This window comes from Mixophyes fleayi, chromosome 4 (assembly GCF_038048845.1).
Source record: "Mixophyes fleayi isolate aMixFle1 chromosome 4, aMixFle1.hap1, whole genome shotgun sequence".
NCBI classification, from domain to species: domain Eukaryota; kingdom Metazoa; phylum Chordata; class Amphibia; order Anura; family Limnodynastidae; genus Mixophyes; species Mixophyes fleayi.
The window spans coordinates 97,028,783-97,046,045 of NC_134405.1; the positions used below are offsets into that span (position 1 = coordinate 97,028,783).

General features: G+C 39.2%; 1 protein-coding gene across 2 annotated transcripts in view; it reads right to left on the minus strand.

Annotated features, from left to right (window-relative positions):
- Positions 1-17,263, minus strand: part of AP3S2 (adaptor related protein complex 3 subunit sigma 2) — a 56,469-nt gene that overhangs the window by 11,263 nt on the left and 27,943 nt on the right. For both annotated transcript variants that reach the window (XM_075207803.1, XM_075207802.1), the window contains one exon: positions 11,155-11,262. In XM_075207803.1, coding sequence (XP_075063904.1) covers positions 11,155-11,262 — 108 coding nt within the window. The remainder of the gene's footprint in view (positions 1-11,154; positions 11,263-17,263) is intronic.

Below are 17,263 nucleotides of genomic sequence, written 5' to 3' on the forward strand. Positions count from 1 at the left end.
ATACTTATAAGTGTAAAAGCCGAGCTGGAAAAAAACAGTGAGGCAGAAGAAACTGCGTGTTCAGATTCAGAAATGACACAAATCCCTGAGCAGAGTCTATCCACGAGTGCTATGTGTAAGCCTAACCTTTCTGATACTGTACTCATAAAGAAGCCTCCTTTCAGCATTTCTGCAGATGTGTGGATGAGCAGACCAAGTGTAGCTAGCGATACACAAGTTGGGGATGCCACTTTGGAATTGCAACAGGATGAGGGAGCTTTTTGTGTAGCGGACGACGGCGTTAATGAGGATGTTGATGGCGAAGATGTTGTTTGTGTCAGTCCCGCACCTGTGGAAGCAGTTCCTGCACGTGATAAGGAGGCGGCCATTGCCATGCCTGGGCATAAGACCAAAAAATCAACCTCTTATGTGTGGAATTATTTTTACCCAAATCCTGATAACAGTTGTCTAGCCATTTGTAGCGTTTGTAAAGCCACGGTCAGTAGAGGTAGGGACCTTAACCATCTAGGAACCTCATCCATGTTACGCCATTTAAAGAGAGTTTATCGGAAGCGTTTGGGAAAATTAGAAAACTATGCTAAAAAAATAACAACAAAGTAGTCCAGCATCAGCTAGGTCCCTTCTCTCATCTAGATCCTGGCACCTGCAATCTACACCCCCAACACCTCATCAATATCCTCACTAGTGATCAGAGTTAGTCCTGCATCCAAGTTGCTAAGGCTAGATGACTCCTCCACTATGCAGAATTCCTCAGAAGAATTCTTTAGCATTAGTCTCCATGCTGCTGCTGCTGCTGGGGGTGGATCTTCATCCCAGAAGCAGACCAAGAAGAAGACTACTGGTAGTTTACAACAATTGACTGTTAAATAATCCTTTGCAAGAGGAAGCAAGTATGAAAGCGGTCACCCAGTTGTTAAGCGAATCACAGACGCCATGGTGACTATTCTAGATCTGCGTCCAATATCCACTATTAATGCAGCTGGTTTTAGACAGTAAATTGAGGTCTTGTGTCTCTGTTACCAAATTCCATTACAACACTATTTTACTATAAAAGCTAATCCTCATCTCTACCAGTCTAGCTGGTCCATTGTGCAATATGATGTAGCACATGTCCCAGTGTTTCTGAGTCCCATTGTCCTATAGATTGTAAGCTTTCGAGCAGGGTTCTTTTACCTCTCTGTCTGTATGTATCACCCAGTATTGTCTTATCAATGTTTGTTCCCAATTGTAAAGCGCTACGGAATTTGCTGGCGCTATATAAATAAATGATGATGATGATGATGATAATGATGAAGAAGGTTCGTAAAAATGTAATTATTGGGCTACAAAAGTCTACCCACTGTACACTTAACTACAGATATGTGGACAAGCGGAACTGGGCAAACTAAAGATTATAGGACTGTGGCAGCCCACTGGGTTGGTCAATCGCCTTCAGCAGCAGAAACAGCAGCAGCACGTACCCAACAATGGCACATTTTTCAGAGGCAGGCTACACTGTATCACCGGCTTTACTAAGAGGCATACAGCTGACAATCTGTTACAAAAACTAAGGGATGTCATTGCTACATGGCCTATCCCACTTAAACTCTACTCTCAGGAAATGTCATTATTGATAACGCCACCAATATTGTGAGAGCATTACAGCTGGGTGAATTCCATCACATTCCCTGTTTTGCTCATACAATCAACTTGCTGGTGCAGAGCTTTTTGAAAACCGACAGGGACATGCAGGAGATGCTGTCTGTGGCCCGTAGAATTTCGGGACATTTCCGGCATTCGGCAACAGCATATAGGAGATCGCAGCAGCTACAAGAACAATTTAATTTGCCCTGCCACCAACTGAAGCAAGAGGTGGTAACAAGGTGGAATTCCATCCTTTATATGCTGCTGAGAATGGAGAAACAGCCAAAAGCCATCCATGCTTACTCCACAAGCCAGTGGTTCCCAAACTGTGTGCCTAGGCTCCCTGGGGTGCCTCGGCGATCTCACAGGGGTGCCTCAGCCAGGGTCAGTGGTAAGCAAGGCGGGGGACTACTTGGTAATTATTATGGCTTAGGGGTGCCTTGAAAATTTTTTGGAGACCCTAAGGGTGCTTTGAACTGAAAAAGTTTGGAATCCACTGCCAAGAGTTATCAAGATCTTGAAATCGGATCATTACATTTTGGCGACTGTGCTTGATTCTAGGTTTAAGAGCTATGTCTTCTCTTTATTTCCAACTGACCCAGATCTCAAGAGATGCAAGGAGCTCCTGGTGAGCAAGCTGACAGCTCAAGTGGTACGTGACACAACGGTGTCTCCTTCTTCAGTTTCTGAGGCAACTGCTGCTAGGAAAAACTTAGCTTTCCCAAGACACCCATTGATGATGCAGATGACTTGGCACAACATTTTGACATCTGGTCTGGTCTACACTAAAAGAATTGACCAAAATTTGTGACACCGCTGCCATAATACCACCTGATCCTACTATCAACATCCAAAGATGGTGGAGGATTATTTTAACTACAGTGTACAAATAGATATGTCAGACAGTCCCTTTACATACTGGAACGATAAAACGGGAATTTTGGAGACCCATGTACAAACTCGCTTTGCAATACATAAGATGCCCACCCTCCAGTTTGTACTCCGAAAGAGTTTTCAGCACAGCAGAGAACCTTGACAGTGATCGGCGTAGGAGGCTACTTCCTAAAAACGTGTAAAAGATGAAGGCCTTTACCGGCAACTACATCAAAGTACAGAGACTTTTGTAATGGTGCACTCCACCGGGGATGATTTAATATTGTGTGAGGATGATATACACACTGATGACAACAACAACAGCCTGCCACTGTAGAGTTCATTGACAGCACTGTTGGGTTTAAGGCAGCTAAGCTATTGGTAGCTTGTTTTGTGGGGGCCCAAACAAACCAAGCACTTCAGCCACAAAAGTGGCACTCCTTGCCGCTAGAGTGCTTGGTTTGTTAAACTGTACAAGTCCTTTTCAATATCTTACAAAAGGGTGAGAGGGCCCAAGGACAACTCCATCTTGCACCACTTTTCTTTTCTGACACTGCTGTGTGGCAATGTTACCTAGATGTACTGTGAACTGCTGTGTGTTTGTGCCATTGCTCTGTCGCTTAGTATCCAGCCAGCTTGCTGCAGTCTTTGGCCGAAAGTGGATGAAAATGATATTGTGACCTGTGCGGTGCTCAAAATTGACTGGAAATTTGTGTTATTGAGGTTAATGATAATATAAGAAGAAAAAAAAAAAAAGAGAGCAAAATTATGTGATTTTAGCAATTTTTGCAAAAAAACCAGATCCAAAACCAAAACAAACGAGGGCGGTTTTGCCAAAATTAAAACATGAACTTAATGCAGACCCAAAACCAAAACACGCAGGTCAGTGAACATCTCTAATATAAACATCTGTAAAGCATAGTACAGTATACCAGCAAGTATTTGCAAATCTGAGAAAACAAAAAAGCAAATAAATTGTAACACCACCACAAGCTATACAAACATTGTGAAAAAGGCACGTAGAGCTGCAAAAGGAAGAACCAATAGAACTGCACTCCTATTAATCAACTGAATCTCGAAGCTGGCATCCAACGTGAATAACCTAGTTACAGACAAACATATATTCATATATACACACATACATAATGTATCTAGTTATGCTCATCCACAAATCTCAATCAGATAAGAAAAGAAAAAGGAATCACTGCAGAAGCAGCAATATCTCACATAAGATCCAAAAAAACTCTGTGTATCCATTATTCTGCAGTGAAGGCAGAAATAATATTGTAGAGAAGTAATGAGTATAGTGAAGGTCATTTTAATAATGGTTGCAGCTATTGATGATCCTGACATATATTAACCTGCCAACCAAAATAATAAGGTACAACATGTAAAAGGAATAGGAGTCACACGGGAGAGGTAGAACATAAAGAAATAAACTGGGAGCAATAAACTAAGCTAGGAAATAAGCCAGGTGGGCAGGAAGTTAGCATGCTTGAAGGATAGACAAAAAAATGAAAACATTTTTGTATTTTGTATTCCCTGCCGTTTTAAATAAAAAATTTAAAATTAAAACATGTGTAATGGAGGCTGGGAACACTGTTTCCAATACTGAATGCCATGTCGAAGTCGTATAATTGGATGAACGAAAGTATATTGGTTAATATTGTTTTGCCGTGCGATTGCGATCCGTACGCCACGTAACACGTGGCATGGTGCGATCGCACGGTAAAATACGCACGCACACACTCGCATTACAACATTTAGTTATTTATTTAATTCATATTGGTTCCGTTACACTAATTTATGAGCAGATAGTATTTGGTTTATTGTAGTCTCTCTCTCTCTATATATATATATATATATATATATATATATATATATATATATATATATATATATATATAATATGATTATATGTACACTTCAGTGATATTCAAGGTTCAGGTTATAGGAAAGGTATCATGCCTAGTATTATATTAAAACCCTTTTCATCAGCAGCTGTCCGGTTCCATCGCCGAAGAGCTCTCATATTGCATACTCTAGTTATTGATGTTAGGGAATAAACCTTTGTATGATGCTGGCTATGAAATGCTAATTGTAACTGAAGCATTGGCGGAAAGAAAGGAGCTCATACCCTGGAGAGACGACCCCCACCTTTGGATTCCTTAGATTGAATCAGCCTATGACCTGTTTAGCCTGGATCCATCTGATGTCTGGACCTATAGAAGCAAGCCACGTCATTTGCATTGTTCTCTGTAACACTAAATGTGTATATATGATCATAGCTGTGCACCCAGCCCTCAGTCTTCACTGATCACAGTATTCTAACAGATATACTGTCCACTGGGTCCCGTGGACTATTTACATCTGCTAAAATAAATCACTTTGTGCGTTAGAAACACAATACAATCGCCAATGCAATGCTTATTTGAAAACGATACAATTACTTTAATAGCCATATGCATCAGTTTGTATGAGCATCAGAAAGCTGGTCTGACAACCACAATGCAGGAGTCTGACTGACATCAGGCTCTCTGTGTGAGGTCTGATGGATTTCCAGTAGCCTACATGTCCACTATTTTATGTAGGTATACAGAATAGATAACTGTATTGACTGTGCAGTTGCCATCTTAGAAATTTAGCAAGAAAAAAAAAAAAAAGAGACCCAGAAGTAATTTAAGAGAAACAGGAACAAATGCATATCTATATAGATTATACCTATTGTAACAAAGGGAGGCGTTTATCCGATAAGATGCAGAGAAAACATACAAGCAGAATAAAACATTGGCGCAGTTATGCACCTAGGTTGAGATTAAACCAGGTAAAAACTTGTGTAGTTTAAAGTTTTGTTAACTTACATGATTTCCTCTCAGCAAACAGACAGGGTGTGTCTACTTGTGCAAACAGAGCCAGTGATAGGCGTTTCCTCTTAAAGAGAAGGTGGGTGTGTCACCTGTCCATCAAGCTAAGGCTGGGGGAAGAGTATCAGGTATAAAAGCTTGTTTTTATCATTTGTTCAGTGAGACCAACGCTGGGGAAGCTGGCTGGTCTTGAGAGAGAGCTGAGCTATGTCTAGCTAGCATTTAGGGTCTCCAAGAATTGCTGTGAAATCTGTACAGTGTCAAAACATTTCCCACTCCTGACATCACTTGTGGCAAGAGCCCGCTACTGCTGAAGCACACGCGAACAACGTCTTCCTTTTTATGTAGTTTTATTGTGTGTGTGTGTGCATAGCCGGATTAAGGGGGGGCACAGGGGGCACGTGCCCCGGGCCCCCCTCTCTCTGAGGGCCCCCCGCCGCCGGCCGCCAGCCGCCATCTGATCGGATCACCTGTCAGTTGGTGATCCGATTCTGTTGCTTTTGCTTTGCGGCTGTGGGGCCCCCCTGACGCAGGCGCACCGCCCCCGCAAAATTTGACAGCTGTCCTGATGTACAGCAGTCGCGGTGCTGCTGTACATCAGGCTTTTCTAAGATGGCCGAAATGGAGCTGCTGCGCATGTGCAGCAGCAGCTCCTCACATGCAATACCAGAAGAGACTGTCTGGGATGCTGTGCTGAACGTGGGTTCCTAGGTAAGTCCCACTTTCACTTGGAGTATGTATGTGTGTATTTATGTGTATATGTGTAATATATATTACATATATATTACACATATACACATAAATACATATACACATAAAAAAAAAAATATATATATATATATATATATATATATATATATATATATATATATATATATATATATATATATATATATATATATATATATATTATAATATGTGTATGTATATGTTAATTGAACCTTTAATAGAAGAGGCATAATTACTTTAATAATTACTGACAAAATACGGGATCCCATAACATATTTGTTGTGTGTGCCTACGTATATACATATATATATATATATATATATATATATATATGTAGATAGATAGATATATCAAAATTATTGACATGTTAGAAATGTTTCTTTCATTTTAATGTGCGGCATCATTGTTCTTTATGTATGTGTATTTATATGTATACATATATATACATTTATACACATACACATACATAAAGAGCAATGATACCGCACATTAAAAAGAAAGAAACATTTATAACATGTCAATAAGTTTGATATATATATATATACATATAAGTTAAAACTGATGTAATTTTATCGGTGTTTTTTTTTTTATTTTTTTTTATGTGCAGTATCAGTACTATTTTCTGAGGCGGGCTGGGGCGGGAAGAATAAAAAAGACTATTTTGGGCCGGTCCCTGCAATGGCCCAAGTCTCTATTACTTGGTGGATGGCCCCTCCTCCGAGACCAGCCACGTTCTGTCACTGGCTGCAGATTCTTACAATCCGTTCCCCTCTTCCCCTATGTGTGGCTACTATTGTTGTCAGGGACGTGCACCACGTGACAGGTGCTGTCCCATTTGTGAAGAGAAACAAGGCCATACAGCGTGCAGATAAAACAAAGTTAGTGGCGGTAGTATGTTAATATAATGTGTGTGTGTGTGAGGGGGGTAGTATGTTAATATAATGTGTGTGTGTGAGGGGGGTAGTATGTTAATATAATGTTTGTGTGTGTGTGAGGGGGGTAGTATGTTAATATAATGTGTGTGTTAGGGGGGTAGTATGTTAATATAATGTGTGTGTGTGTGTGTGTGTGAGGGGGGTAGTATGTTAATATAATGTGTGTGTGTGTGAGGGGGGTAGTATGTTAATATAATGTGTGTGTGTGTGAGGGGGGTAGTATGTTAATATAATGTATGTGTGTGAGGGGGGTAGTATGTTAATATAATGTGTGAGGGAAGGGGGTTTTTAATATAATGTGGGAGGGAAGGGGGGTTCTTAATTTAATCTTGGATTGCAGGTAGATGCTAATTATTTAATGGGTGCTATTTTATTTGTGGAGTGATGGTGGGGCAATTTAATGTAATAGTGTGGGCTATCAATTTAAGATGGGGTGTTTGGACCTTTAAATTTGATGCTGCGGTGGTTTGGAAGCTCATAAATGAATGTGGGGCTGTTTGGGGAAAATTAGGTCTGTTTATTAAATGTGGATATGAATTATTTAATGCAGTGGATGATTGTGCAAAATGGTTATATTTTTTAAACATAAATGCCATTTAATTTATTGATAGGGCTGTTTCGAGGAAGGGAAATATTTTTATATATTAAATGGGAATACTATTGATTTAATGCTGGGGTTGGTTGGAATTTTCTAATTTTCATGTACCCATTTTTTTTTCCAAATAGGGCCCCCATCATTCCAGTATCCAGACAAGCAGCAACTGAGCTAAAGACACCAGCAGCCACAGGTGGAGAAAGTGACAAGAACAGGTAGGAGAGAGCAGGGCAGTCTGCCAACTGTCCTGAATCTGGTCGGGCAGTCCTGAATTTGGGTGACTGTCTCAGCGTAGTCAGGATTGGGTCCGACTACAAGGACAGTTGGGAGGTATGTCCTGCTTCACCTTGTACTGCTCGTGAAAGGCAGAGCTGCGTGCACCTAACAGCAGTGCACACAGCATTGCCTGTGTGTTTGTCTAAAATGATAACCATGTTACATCATAGGGGCCCCCCTGCCTAAAGTGCCCCGGGCCCCCCAGAGCCTTAATCCAGCTCTGTGTGTGTGTGTGTTAGGGAATTTAGACTGTAAGCCCCAGGGACTGATGTGAATGAGTTCTCTGTACAGCGCTGCGGAATCAGTGGCGATATATAAATAAATGGTGATGATGATAACCCTCTCTCTGTTGAATTTGTATGTTCTCCCCATGTTCACGTAGGTTTCCTCCAGGTGCTCTAGTTTTCTCCAAAGACACACTGGTAGGTTTACTGGCTTCTGATCAAATTAACCCTAGCGTGAGTGGTAGGGAAAATAGCTTGTAAGCTCCACTGGGACGTGGACTGATGTGCATGATTAAATATTATCTGTAGCAGGATGTGTAATATGTAGGCGCTATATAAATAATGGTCAATAAATGAGGCCCATAGATGGCTTCAATAAATGTTTAGTAACTGATCTCTGTCAAAGAAGGTGTTACTAAGTACTGATTGTCAGGGTGCCCAAACTTACCCATGCACATTCAAAGATTTATTATTTTCAATCTGATAAAGTCAGTAGTAATTATGCAGCAATATTTAATGTTCTAGTCTCTGCAGAGAATGTGTTAATAACTTCCTTACTTAGTGCTTCAGAGAAACATGGCATTTGACCAGGGGTGACTACATCTTCACCTCAATTGTGCTTACACATAGAACTCTCTGAAAAAGAGAGAAAGCTCTGTCGAAAGCTCTTCATCATACTTGTTTACTGTACATTCTCCACACTGCTCCATATAATGGTCACACAAAACACACAATCTACACAATTTGCAAAAACAAAACAACCCACAAACATTTTATATGAATAACTGGCAAATTCTATTACCAGTGTAGGTAACATGCATTTGACACAAGGTGAATGCCTACTACTAAAAAGTATTGGGAAGCCCTCAATGTAGCAGATGGATACTCTGTTGTCCGCCTAGAAAAACACTGCTATACCAGTGGCCCCTGAGTCACATGGGCCCTCCTTTGACCTCTCTCTCTGGTGGAGGCAGTGATTTTTATCAGATCACATTCACACCCTGAGGGAGGAATTCAGAGGGGATAGAGCTGGGAGGAGATAAAGATGACAACAAGACTGCCAACATGGGTTGCAATTAAAAGCTGATTGTTGCATCTTTACATCATGCAAAGTGATGTGAGCACTGATGTCCATATTACTGGTTACTACTGCTGAATATACTACTAGACTCTACTATTAATTGTGGCATAGTAATGGGCTGTTACTGATGGTATATTAGGGGCATTACTACTTTGGACAATTATTTGTCACTACCAGTACAAGCGGCTTACTAATGGTTTTAATATTAGTGCTGGTGCATTAAGGGCACTAATACTGCTGACATAACTCGGCACTACCATTATTGGTAGCTAATTATTGGGCATTACTGTTACTGCTAGCATATTACAGGGCACTGCCATTTCTCCTGACATAAGACACCAGCTGTAGTAGTGCCCAGTAATATAACTTGCCATTCCTGTTACTTTTATTGCTAGTGAAGGAGGACGTGGCTTCTGTTAGCTGCTATGATCGAAGCAGTGGTCGCCAATCACTTGAAAAACAATGGTGGTGACCAAGGCGTGCCTGAGATTTTACTTTTTTGAGTGGCCCTGTCTTTCTTACACATGTCTCTATTGGTAGTTTTATGCCATGTGAACAGATTCTGTGATCTAGTAGGTCCCACTGGTGTAGAAGCCATATACAAAGCTGATGAATGTTTAGGACTAATCTGATTGTATGAATAGTGCAGGTTTTAAAGTGATTTAAAGTGGTTAGAACACCTAAGGATCATATTATAAAATGTAATTAGAAGTATATAACTTATCTGTACTATCGATGTAGTAATTTCGAACCCGAACAAAATAAATGTTCTGTCTTTTTATGACAAGGCTGTACAGACATCTGTGTAGCTAGACAGATGAAAGGGGTGTGCAGTTTTTGAACCGGCACTATTATGTTACTTGTTATTTAGGCCCATGCCCCAACTGTACCTGTAGCTTGTCACTGTTATTATTATTATTATCCTTTATTTGTTAGGCGCCACAAGAGTTCCGCAGCGCCGTTCACAGTACAAACAGTAGACTATACAGGGTGAGACATAACTGAACAGTAAACAATACCAAACTTCAGAGGCTCCAGGCAGGCTGATGCAGTACAGACGGAGCGGAAGAACAGGTATGGAAACAGGAGGGAAGAGGGCCCTGCTCAAATGAGCTTACATCCTAAGGGAGGGTGAACAAAACTCAAGCACAAAGGGAGCCAGTTGACGTGTAAGGGGCAGAAGAGGGGCGGGTAAGACGGGTTACACAATAGTATCAATGTGTCCACGGTTTGCCATGCAGAAATCTCATGATCCTCACTGACACACAACTGCCATCACCCACTTGTAACACTGACACTATCAGCAGTTGCTTCTAGCAATCAGTGTTATTATTAATATATCATGCTCACACTATCAGCAAACTTAACACACTGACATTAGACTGCCGCCCACAACACAATTCTACATTCTATCAACGGTAATATGTCTTACCCACAATGAACACCCCCTTGTATATCTCACCTGTGCATAGGTCACTACCCTTAGTGGGGTTGCAGGTAAGTGGAGGAAGATTGAAATGACCACTGACTATATAACAGCCAGCATCCAATTGTTATGGCTGCCAGTGGCTGGAAAAGACAGCCAAGTTTATTGTGTCAGTGATTCCGAGTAAGACATACGACCCCGGTTGACTCTTGTCCCAAAACGCTCTATAAATAAGTGGTGCAACCAATAGTATGATGTCATACAAATAGACAAGTCCATCAGAAGGAAATTGTGAAATAGAATTGGATCCATCTTAGCTCATCACACTTAGGGCTGGTTCCTACATAAGCACAAGGAAAATGAGTGAAATGCATTAAAACATGCATTTTAGCTATGTTTTAGTGATTTGTTTTTAACGCGGTTTTCATGCGCTTTAAATTAATTACACTTTCACGAATACAGACTATGGTACTGGTAGCATACAGTACAACATGAGAAATAGGTCATGTAGCTTTCAAGAGAACTCACCTCAGATTTCTCTAGCTTGCTCTGGGCATCTACTTGGGTAATGACTTCATTCATATTAGTCTCTAGAACCATGCCACCCATCACCACTTCATGTAATATATAATGTACCTGCAGAAAGAGCAGAAAACAATCCAATACAAATTAATACTGATTGCATTTCTTATAATTGAATAATTCACTAATAAAACTAACTATATTATGATTTTTACATTTTGCACTGCAAATCCTCCCTGAACATGTTGTCTTCCTCCTCTTGCCAATAGACAGAGTGAGTCACAGGTCAGACAAATTAAATAACACCTATTTTTTTATTTATTGCTTTTGCCCAGTGTTTACGAAACAGAAAATGATTTAAATGATCACTTAGCAGCATAAAAATAAAATTGCCATACACAGCAACAGCATCAGCATAAGGCATAATAGGAGTAAAATGTACTATTATTACAAATAATGTAATCAGCCGGTGTGTCTTTAATTAGTCCCCAAAACTGGTAACACATGAGGCTAAAAGGAATGGCACTATACAACCCGCAGCCAATCAGAATGTTAGCAGCAGGATATGTTATTTACGATTGCACATTGGTTGCAAAACATCTTGGTTTTGCACTAGTGCGTCTGGATGACCTGCTATTTGTTCTGTTATCCTCATTTATGCCTTAAAATAACCATGAGTGAGGGGGCTTCAGTAGTGTCTTACTTACATGCACCACTTTTGTGTGTGTGAAGCTTTGTATTATATCGTTTGCAGTGCACATAGAAATATGCTTCTCCAAATGTGCACAGGAATGCGCAAAATGTATCTCACTAAAAGTAAGGGATGTGACCCTAATACACGAAGCTATGGTCAAACTGGTGTAGGAAGAATGTGGTGTTGAACTCATCTCTATAAGAAATCATGTTCATATATCTAACTTGTTAACATTTATGTAATGTTCATAGATCATCTGGGAAACCACAGCTGTGACCTACTGGGAACAGTGAGTTATCTCTGTTAATGTTCCAGACAGTGCAATCATTACAGTGTCAATGAGTGTGGACACTCGATGCACTGACAGAATAGTACATTTCACCTGTGCACATGAATACACAAGTTCCTGAATGGTGGAAAGACGCTATATCCCCAGATTACTATTTTGTTATACTTCCATACTAATCAGTGTAACTCTGGGTCAAGTAATTATCTAAAGTCTAAAAATAAACTTTTATAACTCCCTGGAAATTGATAGGTACTTACATAAAGATAGAAATAATCTGCCAAATTAACTAAATAACTAAAGGTCAGCTAAGTAAAACAGATGTTTGTTCACTTGATGTGACAGCTGAATACTCGTCCATTAATGGAATAGCCTCCCATCAGAGTTTGTAGAGGCTAATACAGTAGAGCAATTTAAACATGCTTGGAATAGACATAAGAATATCCTTACAAAGAATAAAGGCTCAAATAGGGTTTGAGCTTACCATACTCCAGGCTTGGCTAACCTGTGGCACTCCAGGCGTTGTGAAACTACAAGTCCCAGCATACCCTTCCAGCAATAAGCTGCTATATATTGGCAAAGCATGCTGGGACTTGTAGTTTCACAGCACCTGGAATGCCACAGGTTAGCCAAGCCTGCCATAGGTTAATAAAAAATGGGCAGACTAGATGGGCCAAGCGGTTCTTATCTGCTGTCAAATTCAATGTTTCTATGTTTCTGTAACAAATATATGTTCAAGCTCAAGACAGCAGCAACCTTGGACACAATATATAAACTGATGACACATCAATGCAAAGCTTTTTTTTTTTTTGAGAATGTATCTCTTTAGAACACTGAATAAAACAATGTTGCACAGGTCCTGCTAATAATTTATATCCAGAGGAAAACAAATCTCACTACATCCATTTGTCATGTACACTTGACTAAAGAGTTAAAGAGTTTCATGCTGCTTCCATCCAGAAATACTTCATTATTCTTCTTGTGTGTGTAATTTGGCACCTACTGCTTCACCATGGAACTATGATATGCAGCAAAAAAAGCTGTAGACTAGTGAAGTCCAAGTATTTACATGAAGACAGCACATATGTTACAGCTCACAGAATACTATTAAAATGGTGTCATACAGTCTATGGAGGTTGATAGAGATGAACAGGGTCTAAAAAGCCACATCCATTTAGTGCCAATTGGACAGCCCTGATACAAACAACACTATTATGATAGACGAGCAAGGGGGGAAAGCAGCAGGCTTTGTAAAGCACTTGTAGTGTCTTTCAGAAACAAGAGCATCAAATATACTCATTTTAAAATAACTTTGCAAATAAACATTTGAAAGACAATTGCAGTCAAACAATATCTAGCTTCTCCTTGAATTAAATTGTCTGAGTGTTCACTAAAAACAAAAAACAATGATGCATGCAAGAAGCGGGCTGTTCATTACTTAGCGACCTATTCGTCAGTATCATGACTTACTCAGGGCTACATTTTGCAATCTATTTCTGCTTCCAATCCTTGCTATTAGTGAACAGTTTTCCCTTAGTTATTTTGTAATTTCCAAATATTGCAAGTCCCTTATTAAGTTTACTCTATTTCAGGGTCTAATAAGGTTGAAACTGTAAAATACCAGACCGTTCTACAAACAATGGATACAATTGGGCTCTTGTTAAACCAATCAATATTTAGTGTGTAAATTGTGAAATATGCATATTGAAAATAATATGCAGAAAATTGCATAGAGCACATTTATTGTACCATATGGAAAAAAACAGTGCTTCATTTTTTATACATTTTTTTTTAACTCCTAATAAGTACATTATGGCACGGTTACACTGTAATACGTACTATGTCTCTTTTAGGGCCTCAACACACAAACATCTTGTCTTGTCAAGGCTTTATTTGTCAGTTCCCCTCACCTGTGTACTCCCCATTCACATGTGAAGGGATGGCAAGAACAACATTGCTGCCTGTTTAAAGCAGGTTAATGCGGTAGTAGTATAAAGAAACAGTGTGTACTATGAATGGTTCCTGGAATTCACTGCATATGGAGCGCTAGTAACCTATTACCATGCAAGTTAGTAAGCACTCCTATAGCTCTAAATATGAAAGGCCTTTTTTCAACTTTTTTTATGGGTAGTGGTGATAGTAGGGTCTGTGTAGTGTGGTGGGCACACAGCAAAAGCACTCTCGTTACAGACTAGCCTGGCAGCAGATAAATAACAACAACAACTACAATCCCTATTACAATGCCACTATTTGTAATGTTCTGTTTGGTTGACAATAATTACAGGCAACCACAATTTCTGCAGACAAAAGGAGAAAAAGCAAGACATAAAATTACACTTTTAACATTACCATAGATGTAAACAATGAATCAATTTAGTTTATCATACATGATAAACTATTTGAAAATGGACTTCGTATGGACTATAGCCCATACGAAGTCCATTTTCTAAGTCCAGACTTAAAATGGACTATAGTATGAATACTATATCAATTTAAATCATAAAAATCAGACAAAAAAAAATCTGATAATTATAAAATATGTGTTAGTGCAACAAAATTAAACAATAAACATATATAAACAAAAAACACTCTAATCGAGGCGGCAGTCCTATCAAAACCCATACGTAACAGCTAGACCCTAGCGATTAGTTCAAAGTGTTCCCACCTATAATTGTATCAAACTTGGCTCTCATTAATCATACAATAAAACATAAAAGTCATATCCTTATTTAAATATATTTAAAACAAAATGAATCCAAATTTAATGAATAAAATAAATCTCACTCGAACTCTAGGATCGAACTCTAAACTCCCACACCTAACATTGACATGTTACTTGTAATTACACTCGAAACAAAACTTAAAGTAAGAGACTTCACCTTAAAAAATAAACCCCATCCCAGTGAAAACAATATTTCCAAATACCCTTCAAGCTATTTTCTTATGAAGTATACGGCTTCCACATTAAGAATATGCAAACATTACACAAGAGTACAAGATGACAAATACTGAATGATGGACGTTCACGGAGGAAAATTGGGCAGGACAACTCATAAGATGTTATTTGAATTTTAGCAATTCAAGCAATTTTTTAACTATTATTTATTTTGGAGGCAATTATTCAGGTTGTTTCTTAGACTCTATTCTTGTGAAGTTGCATGGTAAAAATATATTGTGCAAGTTTAAAACCTCAGAAAACAAACATCAGCAACTTTTTATCTAGAGCGATAACAGAGATAAAACTAAACCATAAAAACGTCACAACCTACAGCAATTGACATGTTCTTATACCTGCCATTTCATTTCTTATGATTGCTGTATATAACATTTCATACATCAAGATTGCTTTATGACTTTGTTATGGATGAATTAGAAAGATGTACCAAGAAGGATATTGTGATATCACTCTGACAACATAGAGTTTGCATGAGGTGTAATAAGGTCTAAAGTATATAAACCAACAAAAATGCCAACGAGCAAGTCAAATAAGGGGAAGTGTATTTGGCTCCCCAAACATCGGCTTGAACCCTTAACCTCTATAGCAGACGCTCTGAGAGTTTGGGACAGAACCACGGGCTCCTCTACAGAAGTTACCCTCCTGACTAGTAATATTTCTCTCCTCACTGTGTCTACATTTCTTCCTGATTTTGACATTTCCAGCTGAATACAGGCGGCCTCTAATCCCTAGTGCATCTGTTTAGCCCTGGGGGGCCTCTGTTCTTTTGCACAGCTGCAAGATACGTTTGCCCTCTCATCTAAAGATTTTTATATATACTGGCGGCTGAGGCATTGGATCGGGGTCCTCCACCGTCCGAACGGTTCACTCCAACCACCCACCTCTCTTCTCTACTCCAAATTGACTAAGGGTAATAATCTAATAATACTAATCTAAGCTATCTTGGCGCAATTGTGGAGGTGTAGGGGATCTCATACATGTGTTTTGTTCGTGCCCTAGTATTCAGCCTTTATGGCATGAGGTATTCGACCTTGCGTGGAAAGTTACTTCTATATCCTTAACCCCGACACCTCTTGCTGCTCTTCTTCATCTATACCCTGATCAATTGCCCAAACACTACAGATATATTTGGGGCCATATTTTGGTAGCCACTAGGGCGGCAATTGCGCAACAATGGAAGCAGCCATTACCCCCTACCCAACACACAGTTATTACGAAAATTCACTTTAGTTTTCAAATGGAGACATTAGATGCTCCTTACTCTATGATTCTATCTTCTCCAATTGTTAAGTGGATGGCTTGGCACAAATTTACGACGGATGGCGAAGGTTATAGATTAATCCACCACCTGAAATCATACAACCTCCTTACTCCTACTCTTCCTAATCTACCTTCAACCCCGAGCTGAGCCTTAACACTTTGTTTCTTCTCCCAACTTGGTAAGATATTGTTGACATGTCTTTGTGCATGTGTTTGGCGTGATATACATTGTTATGTCTGCTCAATATTATGTACTCCCCCCCACCTTTTTCTTATTTATGTACCCCTCCATTCCTTTCTTTTAAAGCCTTAATAAAAATTATTGATGATAAAAAAAAGGAGAAATGCTTCTCAAGCCAAATATAAGCAATTACATAATTTACTCTGTAACAAATTGCACATATTAGTTCCTTAGAATCTTAGTTACATTAATTTACTGCCAGCTCAATTTAAACACAGAGTCAAAATCTGTTTTCAGTTAACATGTTTGTAGTGAAATAAGTTCAGTATATTAACTTTATTTTGTATAGCGGTGCTGTAGATATGAGCCTCACATGACTGCTCTTAGTTGGGAACCCTTTCCCTTTACACTATCTAAAGATGCCCACATTCATACAACTAACGTTTCTGTACAACAAAATTATATTTACCAAGATCTTACAATAGTGGCACACAAAACATCTTCATCTAAATGAATTTTAGACTGTCCAAATTTATTAGATTTAGATTGTTATGTGTGCTTACATTCTATGAGATGTTCCAATTAAAATTTATAGAATAGTGTGTGTGCAAGTTTCTTAAGTCTCTTGTGTCTTCCAACTTGCTCTCATCCCCCTCCTCTCATCATGTGACTGCACTTCATAAGCAGCATTACCCTCACTTATCTATTTATTTTAATGGTTATATGAACTCCTATATG